The sequence below is a fragment of the Nomia melanderi genome, chromosome 4, assembly GCF_051020985.1.
Source record: "Nomia melanderi isolate GNS246 chromosome 4, iyNomMela1, whole genome shotgun sequence".
Lineage (NCBI taxonomy): Eukaryota > Metazoa > Arthropoda > Insecta > Hymenoptera > Halictidae > Nomia > Nomia melanderi.
This window is the reverse complement of record NC_135002.1, coordinates 9,848,147-9,864,422: the sequence shown is the minus strand read 5'-3', so window position 1 is coordinate 9,864,422 and position 16,276 is coordinate 9,848,147. Positions and strand designations below refer to the sequence as shown.

Genomic DNA, 16,276 nt, shown 5'->3' with positions numbered 1-16,276 from the left:
CCGGCCACAGTTATGCAGGGCCGTGACTACGCGCTGTATAGACCTGGACCCCGGTCACTTCTTATAAGTATATATGGACCGTTTATTTTGAAAGTGGTTTAAGTCCATTTTTGAAAAAAAATGAGATATCACATAATTCATACTTAATTTAATGTAAATTTTTTATGTATAACTAGTTCGTGTTTAATTTCTTAAAAAATTCCCATATTTTGTACAATTTAAAATTGGTCGGTAAATGAAATTGCATAATCATCGATTATGAAAGTGGTGTAAGTCCAATTGACAGAGGTAGGTGGCTCAGCAGATTATTATAATTATTATGATGTAATATAATTTTTCAAAAATGGGAGTAGGAAGCAACATTCTTCATTTCCTGGCGGATTGGATGTATGTAAGGAAGGCGCAGGTTGTTGGTGATGTTCATCTTGAAGAACCTTACAAGTATTACCATGTTTACAAGGGGGTACCTCAGGGGGGGGGGGGGGTTAAGCCCCTTACTGTATAACCTTTATGTTTCTGGAATCTTTGATGGTATCCCGGAGGAAATTTTGGTATCTCTACAATTCAATCAATTTGCAGATGATATTGAATTAACTATTACAACTTCCACCATTCTGAAAGCCAGACAGTTCATGGAAACAGCAATTGGCATTATCCAAAGCAATTTACTGAAAATTGATCTGGAGCTGGCAGAAGCTAAAACACAGTTCCTCGTATTTGATAAATTAGTTAGGCATCCAGGAACGGTTTCCCTCAGAATTGGTAACGAAACCGTTTACAACAATAACTGTGTTAAGTTTCTTGGTATCTACTTGGATCACAAGCTTCGTTTTGATATTCATATTCAACAGTTGGTTTTAAAGTGTAGCCAATATCTCAATATAATTAAATTCTTGAGAAATACTTGGTGGGGATGTGAACCCCAGACCTTGCTGTTAGTCTACTCTAGTACCATCAGATCCAGATTAGATTATGCTAGTATGTGGTACTATCCTCATAACTCTCAAAAACTTAGGAATCAGCTAGAGAGGATTCAAGTTTCTGGAGCTAAAATTGCTTTGGGTCTTAGGAAGTCTTCACCTAACAATGTCACCCTTGCTGAGGCTAAGCTGCCTTTGATTTATGACAGAGCAAAATTTCTTGGCTCAAAATACATTCTTAAAATTCTCTCTTGCCAATCTAATCCCCTTTCCAAGGTATCGAGATACTTTAGTTCCAGTTTGGCTTCTGTCACCCCTAGTCCATATAGAAGGAATCGCTCTCTTTTTATTCGATCTTGTTGGAATGAAATATTTAATTTTATTCTTTTTTTGGATTGCAACTCGTCTTTAGTATGCAATTTTACGGATTTTAGGGTATAGTTTAGTAAAATCAGCATAAATACTCTTCTTGGACGTTTTCTTCAATCATCTAGCATTCCAGACAAGGTCTTGCTGTCAGTGACTTATACCCTGGGTACGTCCAGATTTTCACTGATGGATCAAAGATGGATGGAGCCATTTCAACTGGAACCTCATATGTCTGCCCTCTGTTGGATTGCTCTTTTACCAGGAGCCTTAACCATGCAACATCGATATTTTCCGCTGAATGTCATGGAATTCTTATGGCGGTTAATTTGGCCAATAAGGATAGGAGTAATTCCTACATAATGTGCAGTGATTCACTTAGTGCCTTAGAGGCGCTTGATGGCAAAGTCTTCTGCCAACGATCTTGTTCCTTGTTAAAAGAGATTAAGGAAGAACTAATCGCTTTTGAAACAATGGCTTCTCCTGGATGTAGGATTGAGTTTGTTTGGTTACCTTCTCATAGGGGCATTTTGGGAAATGAACGAGCTGATGCAGCAGCTAAGTTAGCTTCTAGTTTAAGCGAGAATTTCAATTTTAAGGTTCCATATACTGATTTTTCTCCTATCTTAACCCTTTTAGTGCCAGGCGAAAAAGAGGTGCCTATGCGAGAATAACCGGCCGCATTTCACGGTTTTACTAGAGTTTAGGAAAATGCTCATAAAAACCAAACAAGAAACAATATTTACATGATTCAAAAAGCAGTATATTAAGGACGAAATAGAGAACAAAACAATGACACTAGTTTTTCTATATTCATTGAAAATTATATAAATAATAAAGGTATAAAAGATCATAAAGAAAGTAAAAGTTGAATTCTCTCTTACAAAACGTATTTGCACATACGAAAAGTCATCTTCTCATCATAATTTTATATAGACCATTTATTACAAAGTATATACTTTTCATTTCCAATATATTTTGTAACAAGATAAATAATATTACATAATAAAAATAAAAAATAATTCGGAGGTACATGGTGTTTATGTTTGATTTCTTTAGCTCCAAGCGATAGGAAAAAGTCGTCGTGCACAAAGAGTTAAAACGAAAAACTATTTTTTTTAATTCTCTCGTAATGAAATTAGACCATTTATAACGGATTATAAATTTATTTTGAGATTGAATTCTCCTGCAATGCAAATAGTAAAGCTCTACAAGGCGCGGGCCGATATATCGGCTCTGGCACTTCTCGCCAGTGCATCAAGAGCCGATATATCGGCCTCCGGCACTAAAAGGGTTAAGGGAGATTATGTGGAAAGATTCCGTAAATACGTGGCTTGGTGAAGCAGCATCCAAGGGTTCAGCCTATTTCAACACATATTTCGAGCACAACAGGAAGCCGTGGTTTTATAACCGAAATCTGTTAAGGCATACTGCAGTTTGGGTCAGTAGATACAGAGTCAATCACTACAACCTGGCTGCGTCTCTAGCTCGAGTGGGCATAATTCGTAGCAGTTCCTGTGAATGTGGATTTGAGCTTCAGGATCTGTGCCATATACTGTGGGATTGTCCTAGATTTAATGGAAGTAGAACTGTCTTGACCACTGAACTTCGGATGTTAGGATGGAATGCCCCTTTTAAAACGGAAACGTTTCTGATTGGACCTGACATGAGGGCCATCAAAGCTATTTCTAAGTTTTTAGTAATTAATAATCTTAGGATATAAGGAACTAGTTTTATGTAGTTGCTCTTGTTGATCTCAGTACAAGTTTACATAAGGCTGTGATAGAGAATACAAAGATTTTTTTTCTCTTATTCTTTCTGTATACTTACTATTTTAGGTCTTAAGAATTTTATTTTTTCTCTCTTTGTATATTTTATATATAACATTGTATATGGACTTATGGGCCAGCTGTGGCCTAATGTCTAAACACAATGTAGAAAACATGATAAATTCATTTTACATGAAACGAAACGAGAGGATTTCGTTTCAATAAAAAATCTTCAAAATGCGATTGAAAAACAGATAAGAAAAAACACTAATGGAGAACAGGTAAATTGATTGCAAATATGTTGGATGAGGTTTCTCAAAAGTGCACCATACACTATTTTATATAAAACATCGATGAAGGACAAAGAATTTAAAACTATAAATTTATTACCTACACGTCCTGGAAGACCGGTAAAATTTGAAAAAATCGCCCTGGCGCCTTTGTATCAAGATGCCAGGCCTATTACTTATGAAAAATATAAAGACATCAAGCAGTTATTACCTTATATACCTCCGGTGCATCGTGCATATTTCGAAACACTGCCACATGCAGAGCATAAGTAAATACTATCGATATCTTGTAATTTTAACAATGTAATTAGCGTCTAAAATTAAAAATACTACTTCTATTTTATGTCCTGTCATTATTTGTAAACAAAATTAGATTAATATGAAGTATATTTTGTTATATTTGATTTTTCGTACATTTCGCACATTGAATTAACGTGTGTTTTACTTTATGCATAATATTGTTTAGATAGTTCTATGTTGCTTGTAGTGTGAACTTTGTTCTTTAACAATATAACCTCTGGAGGAACCTCCAGGTACCGTTTTTTTAGATATTATTGTATAACGTAGTCATTTAAAAATTTAACACATTTTCGAAAAATGACACTCTAGTATTAGGTACCATTTTTTAGATATTATTGTACAACGTAAGTCATTTAACAATTTGACACATTTTTATTATAAATATATTTTCGAAAAATGGTACTTTTAGTATTAGGTACCATTTTTTACATATTGTTTTATGCAGTCATTTAACAATTCAACACACTTTGATTATGAATAGTATATTTTAAGTTATATTTGATTTTTCAAAATTGAAATTAAACGATTTTTTGTCTAATTTTGAAAGTGGTGTAAATCCATTTGCAACCCGTAAGTATACATCAGTTTAGTAAAATACGCCTAAAACAAATTTATATAAACAAATTACATATTGATAAAACAGTAGAAACATTGCCAGGCTTCATATAATTTGCCAAAATTTTTTAATTAACAGATACGTTAACCTTTAATTTTCTCGAAACAAGAGAAAATGGACTTAAACCACTTTCAAAATAAACGGTCCATATATACATATAAGAAGTGACCGGGGTCCAGGTCTATACAGCGCGTAGTCACGGCCCTGCATAACTGTGGCCGGCGAGCGATGGCCGTGTGGCGCGAAAGTTCCGTTCACGGACATTTTCTTACCCTGTCCCAAAGAAAAACCGATGTCACGCTTCCCACGGGGGGGTTTCTCTTCAGAAATGTCTGCAGAATCCAATGGTGCACAGCAAATTCGTGCTGGCCAACCCACTTTTCGTAGAAATGTAACAGAAGTGCATACAAAGTACGCGCATCTACCTTTTTTAAATTTTGATCACAGTTTACAAAAATTTAATGATACCCAAAATTCAAAATTTTTATAGCTACGTGATCGGGCAAGTCCCCTTTATTTTTTGCGACAAATTTTAACTGCCTATCGTTTTTAGTTTTCACGTAACACTTGGTTTTCTGTGGTTTTCGGATTCGTATTTAGGGTAAGGAACTCTATAAGAATTACGTAGTGGCTATTGCAAAAACTAACATAGGTCAAAATTTGTTCCATAGTATTATTAGATATAGGATATCTGACAATTTTGAGTGCATTTTTAAATAAAGTATTTAGTTCATTTAATATTATGTGAACCTACTTCATATTTCTACAAAGAATAGTATTGTAGTCCTTAATCAACATTTCTACCGTTGTTATTACATAATCATATTATAAAATTATTTACTCTAAAATTTATTTAGAAAGTGGCTTTTTAAAAACATTACTCAATTGCAAATTTAGATCTTACTTTTTTAAATTCCAACACACATCCCAACTATTATAGCTATTTTGTTATATTTATAGCTATATAATATAATATTTAACTAGTTTAACTATAATATAATTATATTTCAGTTTGCTGTGATGGACTTTAATGACATAAATAACTGTATATGGCAACGGCAAATTCTATATTATGAAAATGACGATTTATTTTATAACATTCTCTGTCAGTAATGCAAATTATTCTATCGCCACATATATCTACAATTCTGCCATCTTGTAGAAACAACTTATACTTGTTGTCGAAACTACGTATCTTAAGTTTATGTCGGTGGTATTGGAGCAGTTTTAGCAGTGTCGGTATTTCAGAACAATAGACAGAAAAATACATTGTATGCACAGTCTATACATATCTATTCTGTGCAATTAGCACAGACTTAACCGCGGGCTTAAGATCCGTGTAGACTTTGAATACAATGTATTTTTCCGTTTACTGTTCTAAAATACCAACACTGCCAAAAATTTCCTAGTTTAAAAGCGGACTGTAACCAAATAGAATAGTTAGTTATTAAACTACATAATATTACACATATATTTAATATCTGTTATTATGTATAACAGAAAAATGTAAGTATCTCGGGAGACCAGCTTCTAGAACTAGTAGTTTCAAAAAATACTGTTCTATGCATGACATTTAGATACTTGAATTAAAAAGAAACACTTATTGTAATTGTTATATTTATTAAGATCTTTTTTCTCAAAAATAAATGATAGAACATTAAACTACATTCCTACTTTCTTCCTTCTGTTTCATTCACTAAAATCAAATAAACCATACATTTTAATTGCAAAATAGATAGGTTAGTTTTTTTGGGATTAGCATCATGCTACGTCCCTGAAACGGTCACGTGGTTTTAGTTAGCTTACCATATTGTTCAGTCAAAGAGGTAGTGGTTTCTTCCATGTGCCGGTAGTAATGTTTATTCGGCTTCATCTAACTCATAATTATTGTTTTATCAGTAATCAGCACACAGAAATAATATTTTACTTAATGAATTAATAAAATATAACTACGTAACATTTCATTACATAAAAATATTGTGAATAACTGATTTCTACACAAATGGAAATTTTTTACTGTTCACGTTTGAAGAGTATTCGTTTAACGTTAAATCGATTTTTTTGTCATTATATACCACGTCATAATCAATATAAACCAAAATATATAGAAGATTTAAGTCAGAGGGCAATCAATAAAATTGAGAAATTGTCCTTAGTTAATTACGAAGGTAATAACGGTTCTTCTGTACTAGCAGCGGCAATAAGGTTTACAGAGTGCATACGGACTGCAGAAATTGACTGCAATATTGAACCTATGTATAATCCGTTTGAGGAAAAATTAATTCCTTTACGAATCGATGAAGTAAAAACTGATATTGATAAAGAATCAATTTTGAAGAATGCTGTTGTTTTAGAAGAAGAATATTTTGTTGCACCCTTGAATAATTATAAAAAAACATGAGTATAACACAGATTTTAAGAGAAATAAGTGCAAATTTTATAAACTTTACAGAACATAGTTTCATTTATGGACCTCAGGGTAAAATGTTATTACGAAATCTAGAAGAACATTGGTTCTTACATGCTATTACAATGTCATCTTACAATATATTTTTATCAGAAAAGTTTACAGACTCCTTAAATTTCATAACTAAAAATCCAATGGGTAAAATTCCATTTGGATTAGCTACCATAAAAGATTCAAAAACTTCTTGGAATGAAAATATTGAACCAGTTGCATCTAATTTGAAACATCATAAAACTATGGAAATAGTTATTTTTGAGAATAATATAAACGCTAAAAATTTATACCATAAAATGCAAAAAGAACGTAAAGCTTGGTGGCGTAGATTAGCTCAGAAACCTTCCAGGTTTAAGATTACAGAAACTAAAAAGGTGGACAATTTTGACTTGGTAGATATAGAAGCTCAATTTCCATATGATACCATCACTGTAGAAAAAATAGCTTACCATACTGATGTTCATAAGTTATTAACTCAGGTGACTTGTTCTTTAATTTTTAATCATTTACTCATGAAAGTTCAAAAATAAAAATCATTTATATGGAATATTTTATTTTCAGATTGATAATAAAAAAGATCTTGACGACATACAAATGGTCGAACATGTATTATCTTTAGATTGGGGTTGCTTAGCACTACTTTGTGATGCTTATGATGTAGATGAAAGAGCTACAATACGTATTCATTCTAAATTAGCACCACATAAAGTTGCAATTCATATAAAAAATTTACAGAATGAAACGAATATTGGAAATGATGATTTAAATCGCTTTGTACTTTACTTAAATAACATGCTTAGAACAAAGGGCCTGAATACTATATTAACCACCTCAGAAGAAGTCGTAAATGTGTGCTTAGTTCCTTTTATAGTCTTAGTTGACAGGACTAGTCTTGAAAATGGCATTATACATGTAACAAACAGATCAACAACTCTCAACCAAGCGATTCACATAACCGATTTAGTAAAATATATAACAATGCATTGTTAACCAACCAATGTGGTTAAATACTTTATATCAATAAAATGTTTGAATTGAGCTTTCAAAATATATTACTAGCACAAATATTCTATTAATTAATAAGGAATATAACAAATTGTAAAAACAGTTATAAGTTTCGTTCGTTTTGTATTTGATATATTACTCACTAATTTGTGAAATATGTAGCTATTTTATTCTGTCATAGTATTTTTTAAAAAATGTAATATCTTAAGAAATCAATAAGGATAAGATTCTACAAAGTACATGTAACCACATGGAATTAAGATGAAAAGTTACATATACAGTAGTGCGCAGCTAAATTTATATAACTTCGGGATTCGGCAGATAAATTTTCGTGAATGAGATATCTTTTTTTTTTTCAAGAACTGACTCGAGCATGACTCGATAATTGTCATTCACCAAAGAAGTCAGACACAGTACGTCGAACAACGACGAAAGGAACTCGACACTCCAGGATGATTCTCCAGGACTGAGAAAAATAAACATACAAGAAAGAAAATTTCATTTCAATCATTTTCGTCATACCTTCATAATTGTAAACCGAAATTTTCTTCATGGCATGATTACTTTTTTAATGTCAGCAATCTATTGATGTGCATCTATTTCTTTTCTTTTCATTGTACTCATTCTCTACCTTTGCCCATTGAGATAAGGCATTGTCAAGCTCAAAACACCGAGTAATGGAAGAAAAGTGAGAATAAGTCATGTAAATTTAACCGTGCACTACTATATTGAATATTTAGCAAACATATGAAAAAGTGGAATGCTTTGTGCTTAATAAAATGTACACTTTATACAGCAGCATTCCTTAATTTAAATATTGCCAAAATTTATATAAACTCAATTAATATAATACCGTCAAGAAGAGGGCTTACATTTTTTTTCAAATAATAATAGTTTTGAACAGCTAAGCAGGTAATTGTAATTTTTTGCCTTTTAGTACTTTGGTAATATAGAGATAAAAAAAATCACAATAAAGAATTGTTTGTACTAAACCAGCGACTATAGCAATTAGATCATAATGTTCTTCTGCATAATAACGGTACAGCCAATTTAACAGATAAAGTCCTCTGTATGAGCCCAAAGCGAAAAGGTAGTGACTGGTAATGCTTTCTGCTTCTCCTGTTTTTGACACCAAAAACAATTGTGGCAATATCGCTACTGATTCTAGGTAAATGCTGAATGTCCATAAAACCTCAACAATATTCATTTCATGATTGATTAATAATGCCAATACAAATGTGGGCAGTATTAAAAATTCAATTCTGAAAGCAATTTATCATTTGAAAATTGGTATATAATGTAATAAAAAATACAATGTAATATTTAAAAAATATAAGAGCATACCTAAATGTATCATGATTATGATCATATGTTGCTTTAAATTTCATATACATTAGAAACACTGTAGCATAAGAAGTTGCTATAAAAATGATTTTCATCAGTGTATTATATGCTGAAATATATGCTGTCACCAGATCTAGGTAACGCATTGTATATACAATTGCAAATAAAATTTGTGACTTGCCACTAATACCTGCAAAGTTGAGAAAAATTAACTATATAGGAAGAAATGTTTATTGGAAAGAAGTATATATTAATATCTAATAAAAGTATAAATAGTATCTGTATCAAATACCGGCACAACTCCGCGTCTTCCATATTTTAAGTAGTAGAATGATGATCGCAAGAATATGCGATAAATCGCCTAATAGTCGAAATATATTCATATTTTCAGTTTCACAGAGGTATTTTTCCTAAGAAAGTAAAGACTTCACAGACCTAACTCACAAAGCATACAAAATATGACGTGGCTTTGGCTGCAACATCAGCAGATGGCCGACTGTTCAACCTCATTTTGAGTTATATCTTTCATATTCTAAAATATTTATAAGGAGTTTATTTTTTATATCTATACACTTTATATGCAAATTAATACGATTTTTATAAATTAATAATGTTTATAATGATCAAAACAAATATATGTAGCAAAGTAATAATAAATAAATGTTTAGTGAGGATTTAAAAATATCTGCACCAGTACTTTTTGTATGTTCTTTTATTATTTACGTCTTGAATTATGTATACTTTTTTATTAATTACCGTCTGTTAGATATTCTAAATGTGTAATAGCTAAAATATTTTACTGTATATCTATAGTGATTATAAATAGCTAGGGATATGGTTCTAGTTACAATACGAATCGTTGAAAAACATTGAAATAATTATTTATGAATGCCAAATATTAATAAGAAGTTGTGTATTAAATATGTACATTATAATTGTTTAAACAACTTTAATATTTTATCCTGAAACATTGCAAGATGTCAGAAAATTTTCATAAATTTTTAGATTTGTAAAATATTTTTGCTTATACTTAAATATTACTTTAACATTATAAATATAAAATTAAATTCCATAATTAAACATACATATAACAAAATTATATTACATACAATTGTATTATATATAAATAATGAATTGAAATTGTAGATTCGATTTGCCACTTAAATTGTTTGAATACAGATTTTATCCCGGTAGATTATGTTAGCAGTTTATAAGTTATTTGTAAGTTAACACTTTTATTTTTAATCTAATGATCTGTAATAACCTGCAACCATTTATCAAATTTTTGAAATTCGTTAAGATCACTTAAAATGCTACAACGAACAGTACTTAATAAATTACTTTATCCGTTGCCAAGAAATTTTTGGTTAGGATATTACAATAAATTTTCTGACGATGTATTTGAAATTCAAAATAAGTCAGAATCAAACACAGAATCTGTACATAATGATAAATCCGCTTATAATACAGAAGAAGTTACACGTCTCCTCAAAGAGTCTGCAACATACAAGGATATGAATAATAAGGAATGGAATACAACACCATATCCTGCAGATATTTTGGAAACAGAAAAACCAAAGAATGATTCAAAAGATTTCTCCGTTGTATTGTTTCCTGGGCAAGGCATTATTAAAGTTGGCATGATCCAAAAATACATCCATTTTCCTGGTGTCAAAGACCTTTTTGATATTACAAATGAATTACTTGGTTATAATTTGTTAAAACTTTGCTTAGAGGGGCCTCAAGAAAAGTTAAACAGAACTGAGTTTAATCAAGTAGCTACAGTAATTTCATCAATAGCTGGCTTAGAAAAAGTTCGTGAAGAGAGACCTAATGTATTTAATTCTTGTATTGCTACGGCTGGTTACAGTGTAGGAGAAATATCTGCATTGATTTTCTCTGGTGTTATATCATTTGAAGATGGAATTCGATTGGCATCTGTCAGGGGAAAAGCTATGCAATATGCTTCAGACAAATTGCCTCAAGGAATGTTGTCCATAACATGCACTCCAACAACAAAAATTCATAAAGCTTGTGAAGATGCAATACAGTGGGCAATAGAAAAAGGAGTTGAAAATCCAATATGCCGGTGAAATATTTACATGAATTTCTTTCAAAAATAATGAATGAATATGTATAATAAACAATGCAATTTGTTTCAGAGTTGCTGTATTTTTATCTACAGAGAGGAAAATATTAGCAGGGAATATAGAAACTCTAGAATATATTGAAAGCCACAGAAAGGAATATGGTTTAACTAATTTAAATAGATTACCTGTATCAGGAGCATTTCATACAGTTTTAATGGAACCTGCTGTGAAAGCTGTTTCAACAGCATTAAATTCAATCACAATTGATGAACCTAGATGTAAAGTATATTCAAATTATAAAGCAGAACCATATAAGGATATGAAATTTGCAAAGAAATTGATATGTAAACAAATGGTTTCACCAGTCAAATGGGAACAATGCATACAACGTATATATAATAGACCACAAAATATGTCATTCCCAAGGACTTTGGATATAGGATCAGAAGGTAGAATGAAAACCATTTTAAAAATGATCAATGCAAAAGCAGCACATATGTGTATTGTAGTTTAACTTAAAATTGTATTCAAAACTGTACATATAACTGCTGCAAGTTTCAACTTATGGTTTTTCTTTATATTAATATTTTTATAAAGCTAGTAGGAAAAAATACATCTAAATAAAGTGGCAAATTTCACATTTCTGTTATGCAGATGATGTAACAATTAATTATAAAGGCATAAATTTGTAAATAATACTTTTGTATGTAATAAATGAAAGCTAAGAAAATTAATACAAAATTTTCATTAACATGTTATACAATAACTAATTTAACAGAAATTAGTACTACTTAATTTATCGACTTTTATACAAAATTCTTTTGTATTTTAATACAGCTGTTTTCTAAAATTAATAGTTTATAAAATTTTTGTTAAATTATAATTGTGCTAATAAATTAATAATTATTAAAAATTGATGTTATGAAATTATATTTTTTAATATCTTGAGGGATTGACACATTTTACTTTTAAATCATTTGAATCAAATACTTACATATCTATTATTGTTATCTCTATTTAACTATAAAAATACTTAAGTATATAATTTTAGAACATCTGTTATATTTATTTTTGATAACGTTTGGCAAAAACTTATTTAATCTATACATACAACGCATTTATTTATGCTAGTGTAATAAATTTCATTTCAACATAAACTAATTTTAAGTTCAAACAAAATTTATTTTGTTTTCCCATTACAGATAATTATTTATAAGTTTTACAATTTGTGAACTGGCGATAGGCGCCAAAAACAGTGTTCAACAAATCAAATGGTTCGAATGATCGATTGTTCCCTATATAATGTGTTTTGGAACACCCCAATATACGTATAGCATTGTACACCATTTAACAGGTAGAGGTTATGGTACTATCTAAAATTACAAGTATTCTGAAATATAGAATATAATAGTAACATGAAGCTAGTAAGGTACGTGAAATGAAAAAAATAATGAATTTATAATAATAAATTTATTAAATATATGAATATTATATTGACTATTAGAAATTAATTTTTGTAGTACATAATTTCGTTTCAAAGTTATTGTTGTACTTTTAATTTTTATTGATAATTTTAGATTTTTGATGAAACTCAGTCATGAGACTGTAACAATAGAATTAAAGAATGGAACTCAAGTACATGGAACTATTACCGGTATGTCAACATAACCTTTACAGAATAATATTGTCTATAAGATTTATAACTTAGTTAATAGAACTCTTTATCGAACAGAATAAAAATAATTCATAAATTTTATTACAAATTAATCACAATTTTTACTTCAAATTTTGTATTGTTTTCTTTTAGGAGTGGATGTAGCAATGAACACTCATTTAAAAACAGTAAAAATGACTATAAAGAATAGGGATCCTGTACAATTGGACACTTTAAGTTTACGAGGCAACAATGTAAGATATTATATATTGCCAGATTCATTACCATTGGAAACATTACTCATAGATGATACACCAAAAGCTAAGGCTAAGAAAAAAGAAGCTGCAAGAGGTTTGTATTTCGAAATAAACTTTCTTGTGTAAGTTCATATGGATTCTTATGTCAATTTAATTTTTTCAGGAGCTGCACGTGGTAGAGGAAGAGGTGGACGTGGTACTAGAGGTGGCCGTGGTGGTCGTGGTAGAGGAAGAGGCAGGCGATAGTTACACAGTGTATTGTAATTAAAAATATCTAATTAAGCTTTGCCACATTTAAAAAAAAATTATATTTACTTAATGTATTAACATATAACATTGACATAATTGAATAAATTGTACTGATTTTGTAATTTAATGTTAATATTTTGTATCTCATTCTATTTTCATAAAATTTGTAAAAATGTAATTTTTTTAATATTAAAACGTCATAAATTTAAATAGATTTTAAATTTGTTATATAAAAATATTGTAAAATTTCAAATATAAATAATTCCGTACCATTATATAGGAAAATACAATACAAAAAGGTTACGTTTTATAAAAACACTATTAACGATACAATTCAATACGTTGAATATAAAAAGCTACTTATATCGCTACCCAAAATAGTTCTTATTTTCGATTCTGACTTGTTTAATGTTATTCTATTGTTTCTCATATTAAAAAATTTTCAAAGAAAACTTGTTTTTATAAAAATCATAATTTAAATAAATTTATGGTTTCCAGTAGCAACATTCATTATTTAAAATTTCTTGATGTAGAGCAATTTTATTTCCTAACTATAATAGAAAAATTTACACACTATGTTTCATTAGGGTGAGTATTCAATACATGACAAACATCATGAATTTCTGGAACTCCTATACGCAGCCTTTATGCACTGTAGACTTGCTTCACCAGCGCCACTTAAATCTTTTCACCCTTCACGTACCTGACTAGGTAATACTGGTAATAGTGACTAGTAATCAAATAATTATAGTATTAAAATTGTACGAATATAGGCAGGAATAAACAATTTGGGGTTACGTGTTGTTATTTAAATTTTGGACAACCCAGTAATTTACCTACAATCGCGTAATTCATTATAAGGTGCATCAGTAAAATAATTTCGAAGTTGATTTGTTAATAATATCTAAACAGACAATGCCAAAATATTACTGTGATTATTGTGATACCTACCTGACACACGACTCGCCCAGTGTACGGAAAACTCATTGTCAAGGTCGTAAACATAAAGACAATGTGAAGTATTTCTACCAAAAATGGATGGAGGAACAGGCACAGAATCTTATCGATGCAACAACTGCAGCATTCAAGGCAGGAAAAATCGCATCTAATCCATTTGCAGCGAATAAAGGTGCAGCAATACCACCACCATCGAGTCTTGGACCTAGACCTGGCGTACCACCTCAGGGTCCACCAGGTATGATGCCACCCCCTGGAATGCACCCTGGTGGACCAATGGGTCCGGGAGGTCCAATGATGATGGGACCACATGGACCTATGCCTCCAATGATGGGCATGAGACCACCTATGATGGGTCCTATGGGACCTATGGGACCTATGATGGGTCCTATGGGTCCTATGGGCCCAATGAGACCACCTATGAATGGACCACCGCCACCTATAGGAGGACCACCATCGATGAAGAAATAATGAAAATATATATTATTTTTATCATTCTAATTTTTATACAAATCACTTGTCGATCATATATGTGCATATATATATAAGGTCTACAAGGTATTATGAGAAAATTAATAAGAATAAAGCAGAATTCAAAAGACAGACAGATAGGCATCAATGATAAATGGTGTTTACATACTGTTACCACATACAATGAGTTTTTTCTACTGCGTACGTTAACAAATTTAGAATTACGTAGGTTTCTTCAGTGATATTCCAATAAGAAAACTGAGGATAAGAGTTCTAAGAAACAGAAAAAGAGTGTTGAAAGATTTATACATATATATATGCGCATATATATATATTACGTTTAATATAGTAAGAGCATGTACTTATGATTGTAAAAGTTGAAGTACACGTTCTGTGAATATTGATATACGTAGTAAATTAAAAAATTTCGAAAGAGCAGAATAAATTGAATGAAACAAGAACAATTAATTAATTTATTTATATTTGATTCTTGTATTAAAGTGGGTATTTTACTGTTAATAGATTCTTACTTAATAATGGCAAAAATACAAGTATAATTGTAGTTTGTGTAAATAACATTTGATTTTATTTGAAATCATTTCGTTTTATTTTTTTTTACTTACAAAAAATATTCTTAAAGATATTTTATCCATTATAGAACTTTACACTATATAAAAATGTTCTTCCAAATAATTAAGTTATAATTAACAAAAGTGTGCAATGTAAGATTCAAATATCCAAATTATTCAGATATTCATGCAGTTTTGATACAGTATATAATGTTACATATTCTTAAAACATTACATTGGCTCACTGTACAGATAAATTTTCAGACAAGGTTATTCATTTTGAATTTACTACATACATACAATTTTGATTACTTTAACGCTTTTTGTTGCTGTATTGTATATATATGATGGTCCATTTTATTTTTGCACATAGATAGTACGACTGCTTTTAGTAAATAGGATAAATTGTTTTACATGTAATTCAATTGAAATTTTAACGTCATCTGCCCTTCTTATATATTCTTTTTTAATCATTTTCAACTAATACATAATGTAGCAAAAGGTTAAAAGAAAATGATCTTATAACATGTGTACAATAATATAATAGATGTATGTGTTATAGAAAATGAATTATATCAAATTACTCTAATGGATTTGAAAATATAAAAAAAATGTATGAAACAATATATTATAAACATTCTTTCTTTCTTAGAAAATCATTTTACCTTTACGAAACGAAATGATCTTGAATTTAGAAATTTGATAACTAAATGTGTTCAAAATCAATGTTGTATCAGATATAGTCTTTATACATTAAATATCTGTGTTCTATAAATTTATTTTGTATTTTCATATCCACTAAAAATGTTAATGTTTATCATAACTTTATATGATTCTGTATATAATCTAGTAAATACAATCATATTTTTCCATTTTCTTTCATGAACTTTTAGTCTATTCTTATACATAGTCTTTGTAGGCAAAATTAGAATGAGTTTACATATTGAAATCACTACAA

General features: G+C 30.1%; 6 protein-coding genes across 7 annotated transcripts; 5 read left to right on the top strand and 1 right to left on the bottom strand.

Moving 5' to 3' along the window:
- The first annotated feature begins 343 nt into the window (after window positions 1-343).
- On the top strand, window positions 344-3,009 carry LOC143174455 (uncharacterized). Its single transcript, XM_076366900.1, has 5 exons — window positions 344-463; window positions 543-1,196; window positions 1,415-1,848; window positions 2,429-2,623; window positions 2,712-3,009. Exons 1-5 carry the CDS (start codon window positions 344-346, stop codon window positions 3,007-3,009), a joined length of 1,701 nt encoding a protein of 566 aa, XP_076223015.1.
- Window positions 3,010-6,658: 3,649 nt separating this feature from the next.
- Window positions 6,659-7,712, top strand: DNApol-gamma35 (DNA polymerase subunit gamma-2, mitochondrial). Its single transcript, XM_031982713.2, has 2 exons — window positions 6,659-7,201; window positions 7,284-7,712. The coding sequence occupies exons 1-2, from the start codon at window positions 6,659-6,661 to the stop codon at window positions 7,710-7,712; spliced, it is 972 nt and encodes a 323-aa protein (XP_031838573.1).
- On the bottom strand, window positions 6,675-9,603 carry KdelR (ER lumen protein-retaining receptor). The gene is made up of 3 exons (XM_031982743.2): window positions 9,364-9,603; window positions 9,072-9,261; window positions 6,675-8,989 (listed from the first exon to the last, which is right to left on the bottom strand). The coding sequence occupies exons 1-3, from the start codon at window positions 9,452-9,454 to the stop codon at window positions 8,632-8,634; spliced, it is 639 nt and encodes a 212-aa protein (XP_031838603.1). The 5' UTR covers window positions 9,455-9,603; the 3' UTR covers window positions 6,675-8,631.
- A 313-nt stretch (window positions 9,604-9,916) lies between these two features.
- On the top strand, window positions 9,917-11,901 carry beg (malonyl-CoA-acyl carrier protein transacylase beg). 2 transcript variants are annotated; one of them, XM_031982705.2, is made up of 3 exons: window positions 9,917-10,292; window positions 10,542-11,160; window positions 11,234-11,901. In XM_031982705.2, exons 2-3 carry the CDS (start codon window positions 10,586-10,588, stop codon window positions 11,673-11,675), a joined length of 1,017 nt encoding a protein of 338 aa, XP_031838565.1. In that variant the 5' UTR covers window positions 9,917-10,292; window positions 10,542-10,585; the 3' UTR covers window positions 11,676-11,901. The 2 variants fall into 2 exon arrangements, with proteins under 2 accessions (XP_031838565.1, XP_031838564.1); XM_031982704.2 differs by having other exon boundaries at window positions 9,924-11,160; window positions 11,234-11,897.
- Window positions 11,902-12,423: 522 nt separating this feature from the next.
- On the top strand, window positions 12,424-13,454 carry SmD1 (small ribonucleoprotein particle protein SmD1). Its single transcript, XM_031982737.2, has 4 exons — window positions 12,424-12,590; window positions 12,739-12,815; window positions 12,969-13,166; window positions 13,236-13,454. The coding sequence occupies exons 1-4, from the start codon at window positions 12,577-12,579 to the stop codon at window positions 13,316-13,318; spliced, it is 372 nt and encodes a 123-aa protein (XP_031838597.1). The 5' UTR covers window positions 12,424-12,576; the 3' UTR covers window positions 13,319-13,454.
- A 515-nt stretch (window positions 13,455-13,969) lies between these two features.
- snRNP-U1-C (small ribonucleoprotein particle U1 subunit C) lies at window positions 13,970-16,195 on the top strand. The gene has a single exon (XM_031982714.2). The coding sequence runs from the start codon at window positions 14,237-14,239 to the stop codon at window positions 14,747-14,749; it is 513 nt and encodes a 170-aa protein (XP_031838574.1). The 5' UTR covers window positions 13,970-14,236; the 3' UTR covers window positions 14,750-16,195.
- The last annotated feature ends 81 nt before the right edge of the window (window positions 16,196-16,276 follow it).